A 7,533-nucleotide genomic window follows, 5' to 3' on the forward strand; every position below is an offset into this window, starting at 1 on the left:
TGTGTGTGTGTGGTTGTGTGTGTGTGTATTGTTTCAGGGGAGACTGAAGGCTGCTCTATGCTGTTAAAGATGCACTTTGATGATACTTAAGCTGCTGTTAATACTGCCACTCTTTGACTCACTGTCTCACTCACTTTTATTAGGTGTTTTAGAGGCTTTCTGTAGAATAACTTGTTATTTTGCCAATTTCAAACAGAGTGTAGTTTTATTGGGTTCAGATTTGGGGGTGTGAATGTGTCTGTGTGTGATCTTCCCTCTTACCTTCATGACTGTGTTGTAAGCAGAGATGTAGACTGTGAACAAGTCAAGATACCTGGTGGTGAAGACAAGTGCAAACAGCACCTGAGACTTCCCAGAGATTCCTACAGAGAGAGAGAGAGAGAGAGAGAGAGAGAGAGAGAGAGAGAGAGAGAGAGAGAGAGAAGAGTTTAATCCTGTCTAATGTGCAGCCAAAAGTAGATGACCACCTTCTGATCCAGGATAGCTCACATATATAAGAAGAAAATGTTATAATTCCCCCAATTTTATGATTTAACAGCAAAAGGAGCAGCTACTGATAGTTTCTTTTATTACACCAGGGGTTATGTATAATAGGTGGAGCAGGCAGCAGATTGCTTTGCTAACATTGCCACGTAGCTTCCACTCCTGCAGAACCCCTCAGCATGATGCCAACACCCTACATTATACACTTAACTGGTATCTACAAAAACACTGTAGGCCTACCTGTGAGTCACAACTGTATCAGTACTTTGTACAACTGCATGCATATTGCTATGGCGAGGCTGTTCAACCCCACCAGTAAGTTAAAGTGCAGTGTTGTCAGTGTCAGCCTACCAGCACAGGATTTGGACCTCCATATCTTCAGTAACAGGATAATGATAGCCACGAGATGTGACACGTCACCAGCCAGACGAAAGATATTCATGTTGTTTGTGTTCTTTGATAACACAACGTGAATACAACTCCGTGCAGGCCTACACGTCCTCCAGAGACAGTGCGGAGTTGTTAAGCCACAAAAAAGTGCAAACGTGCAAGCAAAGCGAATGTAAAACAACGACAAGCGAGATTAAAAAAAAAAAGCTAAACAGAAGCTAACGGCTGCACGGTGAACCCCAAGTCTGTCCGACTGCTAAAAGCATGTAACTACCCTAGATAAAATGTCTACTGACTCCACTCATAAACTCAGCTGTGTCTGCAGTGATGTGAAAAGAAAGTTGTTTCAGAGGAGGTGACGTGGCTGACAGCTCGCAGTCGGACAGCGGTAAACAGCATCAAGCAAATGTATGTATTTCCGGTTCCGAGTTTTTCAAAGTAAAACTAAATGTTCTTTATTAAGATAATAATAATAATAATAATAATAACACTGAGGAAATTCCCTTGTTAATCAGTTAATTAGTAACGTTCTAAATATACATATGTACTTGTACCGGTGGTGCTTGACTTTCTCTGGCTAACTGGAAGCTGCTGTACGGCTGGTTAACCCCGATTAAACAGCAGGTGGCGACAGACTGCAGGCAATGAGTAATCAGAACGCCATTCTTTTCAAAAGGAGGAAACATTCAAATGGATTTGGATTGGATTTCCATTATTTTCTTCAAACATAAATGGGATTTTTTCCCCTTTATTTTATAGTATCAGATTACTGTTGTTCCTTTAGCTATACTATACTATCAGGATAGGATAGGAAATTAAAAGAAAATCACAAACAGTAAAATGATCAATGACAATAATTATACAAGAAGGTGATCTAAAATGAGTTTGAATGTATTATGAGACATTTTGGTGGCAGTATATGCCTTTATCAGATCACAGTAGTGGAGAGATGACAGGAAACAAGTAAGAGAGAGAGAGATGCAACAAACCTATCTTGTATTTATTTAGCCGTTTGATAATGGATTCTTTCCTTTTCATTTGTGTTTCAATATTGTATTAGCATTTCCTGTTTGATGGTATAACACATTATGCCAAACACTTGGAATTGCCTTTGTGTGAAATGTGCTTTACAAATAAATGGCCTTATTTTGCCTTATCCTTTTTCAACTTTGGTAGGTCTACATGAATCACACACCAATGTGCACCTGCAGGTTGAAAATAAAAAATAATAAAAATATGCACCTGCAGGTTGAGATGTTAATACGCATAATTAAATGCAATTAGATTCAAAATGTATAATTATAATAGTAATAATAATAATAATAATAATAATAATAATGCATCATATTGAAATGATTCAAATTTAAATTATTGGATTTCATTAGCAATCATATGTCACAGATGATGAATAATTATCTGTGACAAGTTGTAATTTGAAAACATTTCATCCTACACAGGGAAGGATGTTTTAAGTTGTCATCTGTGTGATGAGCTGTTTCTATTTGTGGTTATTCTTATATAAAGGAAATTGAGATGAGTCTTTAGAATTTTAAAATAATATTATCCAAAAACCTTTTTATCTTCTGTAGGCATTCTACTCATGCTTTTCAGTGTTTTAAATACGCTCCACCCTCTCGGTCTTTTGGCACATCCACTCTATCTGCTTCGCTTTTCTCCTAATTCTGCTTCCTGAATAATAGACAAAACCTAAAATCACTCTCCCTTCATTTCTCGTCACGCTGTGTCTCCCCTTCCATCGAATCCCATCGCCTACATCTCCTCCTCCGTCCTTCCTCTTAATCCACAAATTGCAGATGATTTCTGTTATCACACACATCCTGCTTCCCTGCATCATACTTCAATGTTTGATGTCTTGAAAATCAACACAGGGCACCTTAGATCACAGAGGAAATGCTTTCAGCCTACTTACACCTCATCTGTGGGTGACGGAGACACACACACACACACACACACACACACACACACACACACAGCATTGAGCACAGAGCCTTGGGTCCCTTTTTCTGTTACTAGGCTGTTCAAGTTGAGTATTATTCTCAAACAGAAGTCTTCATATTATGAGAAACAGTCAAGAACTGTGACTGATAAATGAACAATAAAGAGGGACAAAATAAGTAGAAACATACAATTACATTTAAAATATGCAATACAGTGATGGTAAATTAATCTTCCAGGGGTGATTTATTCCAGACAAATGTACAGTAGAGGACATCTTCTGGACAGAGCTGACCCGTACATAGGCTACCGTAATGAGCGTGTGCTGAGCAAAAGGTTATGGGAACTAATCTGACACCCAGGCCTGATTAGCAGCTATTTATACGTACACACAGTCCGGTTTGCCCTCAGATACTGCTGGACTGAGTGACTGTCTAATCAATCTGTCTGCAACCCTCAATCTCCTACTTGTGTCCCATCATACACAATCTTTTTTCCTGTTATGGACGGTACCCAGTCATTTAGTGTCTGTTTAAAACCACAAACGCTGTACGGCCAAGGCTCCCACTGTAGTGTCAGCGCTCAGCTGTGAGCGCTGACACTACAGCTGGTAAAAGCTGTGATTATCTTTAAAACAACCCTTACAGGGTAATTAAAAGTTATATTTATTCATGCAAATTAACCACCTGGAGCTTCTTTTTAAAGCTTGAGCATTATCCCAGTTATACAAGTCTTTATATTATCAACAATCTAAGTCATATTTGAGGCTTTATTTGACTTTTACACAGTTTGTATTCACAGTGTAAACCTGTTTAACAATGTAACAATGACAAATGTATTGTATTAAATGAGCAGCAGACTAACAGAGTAGACATTTCTTCATTTAGGTTCTGATGCAGCTACAAAGAAACATTTCTCATGTGCACGCTATGATTATAGGAGTCAAATGTCATCAGAATTAGACCTGAAACGATCTCTTCCAGACCAGCTTTCAAAGTCAGGATGAAGAAAAACTCCTAACGCAGCATTTCCTCTTTCTTCAATTCAATTCAATTACATTTTATGTATAGCGTCAAATCATAACAGAAGTTATTTCAGGGCACGTTACAAATAGAGTAGGTCAAGACCACACTCTATAATTCATATATTCTTTCTAACTTTAAAAGTTCAATAATTTAGGGAAAAAATGACAGAACTGCTCATTACATGACAACATGTATGTTTATATTGGCTGACCCGTACTAATCTGCTGTCCCCATCATTTAAGATGTCTTTTGGTGGATTGACCTGATGTGTGGCTGCCTTCCTTGACTATTACTCTTGCTTCATTCTCTCTCTTTATGTGTGTGTGTATTGCTATAACTGTACTGAAATAGGCTCCAGTGTGTCCTACATATACTCACACAGTCCTTTTCATGTTTAATTGACCCTTGGATAGTTCTCACCATGTCATCTTCAACAACACAACTCTAACACACTTATTCCACATGTTCCACGTCCTTTTGCAGTGTCCACGCTCCCCTCAGACGCTCACCACTATCTGTCCTCTAAGTTTCTGTTACAGTGCTGTGTCTCCATCCGCCCCCTCGATTCTCCTCTGTGAATTTGTCAAACGGACAGATGCACACCCACGTCCCTGTTCAGGGAGACATTTTGAAAAGAGTTTCCACATCTGCTCTATAATTTCAGAGAGAAACAGGGAAGGAAGGGGAACAAGAGGGAGGGAGAGGGAGTGAGCGGTGGGGGGTGGCAAAAGGGGTGCTGAAGGTGAGGGCATGAGGGGAGGGAAGCTGTTTCCATAGAAACTGTTTTTTCTCAATGCATATGTCCTATTGTCATGTGGAGCAAGGGATTCTAAATTAAACTAGAAACTGTCTCTACATGTTAGTTTCAAAGCTAACATGTAGTTGTGTAACTAGTAGTTGTAGCTAGTTTTGTAGTTTTTTTTTAAGGGGCAAAAGGGTAAAAGTGCACTTATGCCCTTATTGTAAAGACACACATGCTAGGTAACTCCTGCAATTACACCTTACTTAGATACTGGCATTACAACTGGAGTTGGTCCCCGGGCCCGTACTATGGCTGCCCACTGCTCCTAATTAGTTAGTTTAGATGGGTTAAAATACAGAGAGCAAATTTCACTGCACATGGTACTGTGTGTGACAAATAAAGATTTCTTCTTCTAACTTAAGTACAGTGTTGTGGTAAGATTTTCCCCATTTGGGGACACTTTAACTCCACTACATTTATACATACATAGCTGTGATTCACTTTTTCATTGTTGCTATAGAACGTGACAATAAAACAGATTTAAAGGCACCTAGCATGATGTTACAAGATTGAAACGCTGCTAACAAATTATCATTGTAGCATTCGTTACTCATTCAAAAAACAGTAACCACCAGTCTGAAAAACAGTAACTAATCATTTGTTAATCATTGACTACCTATTTTTTGTCTACCTTATTGTAAACGAGTTCTCGCTTGCTTGCATGTGCACATCAGGCTTTATTCAACACCTACACATGCTTAGAGTGCACAGACAAAGTGGTATCATCTCCTCTCCCTTTCTCTCTTTGCCCTTCTTTTAATTTCTCTCCTCTCCTCTTCTCTCCTCCTCCTTCATCCATCCATCCCTCCCTCCCTCCCTTCCAAACCAATGGTCTGCAGAGGGGGGATTGACACAGCATTTTCAGCCCAGTGTGAATGAGTACGCACAGGAGAAGGCTGCACAGACATGATTATAGTCAGTGAAAGGAGGCAGCAGAAACAATAGGGATGTAAGAATGACGAAGCGATGAAGAAGAAACTAAAAGGAGAAACTACAAGAGAGGAAGAAGAACGAGAGGAGAACAAATCACAGACCACATAAATCTAAGGATGTGGGACAGTGAAAGTTAGACTTTGAGAAGTGAAGAACAACTAAGTGACGGAAAACAACAATTAACTTGCAGGGTGAGTATCATTAATGTTCAAATAGCATTTCAGTATCAGGAGATGTACACACTAATAACTTGATGGATTACGTTTTTAGTTGATGAATAAATTCACGTCATAACTTGGCACTGTGTATGACAGACATTAGGAGAGTTGGAGTTTTACCTTCAGACAGCACGATCTTTCACAGTTATCACAGCAGAGAGCTCAGGCATCATGGAAACTGCTGTGTTGTGTGTGATCCAGTGGATCACACACAACACCTGGAATCATATTAAGGTACAGCAGGTATAAAATGTACTCTGAAGCAATGATGTTGTTGGACACCTGTTGAGCTACTTCAAACATGCCAAGAAATCTCTTCATTTTTGTTTTTTTAACTTTTGGACTATTTTCGAGGTTAGTTTTGTTTTTGTACATCTTACGTAAAGTCAGAAATCTCTGCTTCTGTAGCGTTAAAGAGGGAAATGAAGGGCCTCGAAAAAGAATAAAGGGAAAGAAGGAGCACGGATCATATTAATGATCAGCTTGTGGCTTGGATCAATACAATTTTTTTTTTTTTTTTAAGTTTTCATAATGACAACCTTTGATAAAACATTTTATTTGCAAAAAAAGCAAAGCACCTCATACATCAGTCTATTACTGTGGAACACGTGATCTTTTTAGTTTGAATGTTGAAGAATTTTGTTGTTGAGGGGAACGTTATTGATCTCTCCACGTCACTCTGACCTACTCTTGTCCTTTATTCAAACAGTCCTAATGGCCTTTTCAGGACCATTCTGGAAAAGAGCATTGATCACTGTCAAGATAAATAAATAAATGGGGGTTTTGGGGTGAAAAGACATTTCATCCCAAAAACTGACCTGTCAGACTTTGAGAAACCAGCATCTCTACTGTGTATCTAGTAGGTAATAGGTGATATTGGCTGACCAAGTGTAGTCATTTAATAGACGACTTAGTGAGCTGCTGCTGTTGATGATGATGAGCTGTAAGTGTGCCTGCCTTTTTATGTGTCCAGTAAACAAACACTCAGGGTCACGGTCAGATCATTCAGCTTTGCAGATGGGAACACAGACCGACATTCCTGATGATGAAAGTAACTGAAGTCATTCACATTAAAATAAAATGCAAATACATGGTACTGCTCACACATTTAGCTTAAAGTGTCATAGATCCACTGTTAGAGGATCATTTACAGTTGGACATATCGATCTATCACAGGAACTGGAAATATAATATGTTTTGCAAAGTTGGACAACATAGAAGAAAACCTGAAATGAGGCCAACACGGAGGTTGTCTGGTATGTGATGGTAGCGTGGGAATACTGTAATTCTTTGCACTGGCTTCTCTGTGGGTTGGCTCGTGACAAGCAGAGGTGAAACAAGGTGGTATGTATTACTTAGTGTTCCCAGTTTTCACACTATGAGCTAGTTTTACAAAGGAAAAATAAGTGAAGTAAGCAGTGAACCTGCTCCGTGGAATGACTGACTCACAACAGTCCCCCACAGTCCTGGAGCAAGAAATGCTATAGTGAGACAGACTCAACCGGACTATTCTATTATTAGAATAAAATAAAGTAAAATGGTTATTCTGTAGTTTCAAATAATCGTCTTTTGAGAAGAAAATATGTTCAGGTTACGTAACTTGCCTTAGAATGCACCATACGAACCTGTTATAGACAGAAAGCCTGGTTTCCTCTTTTCAATGACTGGTTATGACAAGTTTTACATAAAAAATTACTCAAAAGTATTCACATTCAATACTCAGGTA

The 7,533-nt window shown here is 38.9% G+C and overlaps 2 protein-coding genes and 1 long non-coding RNA gene across 4 annotated transcripts in view; 1 reads left to right on the top strand and 2 right to left on the bottom strand.

Moving 5' to 3' along the window:
* Positions 1 to 1,274, bottom strand: part of kdelr3 (KDEL endoplasmic reticulum protein retention receptor 3) — a 3,546-nt gene extending 2,272 nt beyond the window's left edge. Inside the window, exons 1-2 of the mRNA XM_032536652.1 lie at positions 835 to 1,274; positions 262 to 362 (exon numbers count right to left, since the gene is read on the bottom strand). Coding sequence (XP_032392543.1) covers positions 262 to 362; positions 835 to 925 — 192 coding nt within the window. The 5' untranslated portion in view covers positions 926 to 1,274. The remainder of the gene's footprint in view (positions 1 to 261; positions 363 to 834) is intronic.
* The window catches only part of LOC116702457 (uncharacterized), a 27,842-nt gene that overhangs the window by 7,103 nt on the left and 13,206 nt on the right, over positions 1 to 7,533 (bottom strand). The gene's annotated exons all lie outside the window — the stretch shown is intronic.
* The window catches only part of kcnj4 (potassium inwardly rectifying channel subfamily J member 4), a 10,587-nt gene continuing 8,556 nt past the window's right edge, over positions 5,503 to 7,533 (top strand). For both annotated transcript variants that reach the window (XM_032536634.1, XM_032536635.1), the window contains exon 1: positions 5,503 to 5,780. The gene's annotated coding sequence lies outside the window, so the exon portion shown is untranslated. The remainder of the gene's footprint in view (positions 5,781 to 7,533) is intronic.

Source organism: Etheostoma spectabile, chromosome 15, assembly GCF_008692095.1.
Source record: "Etheostoma spectabile isolate EspeVRDwgs_2016 chromosome 15, UIUC_Espe_1.0, whole genome shotgun sequence".
In the NCBI taxonomy this organism is placed as follows: domain Eukaryota; kingdom Metazoa; phylum Chordata; class Actinopteri; order Perciformes; family Percidae; genus Etheostoma; species Etheostoma spectabile.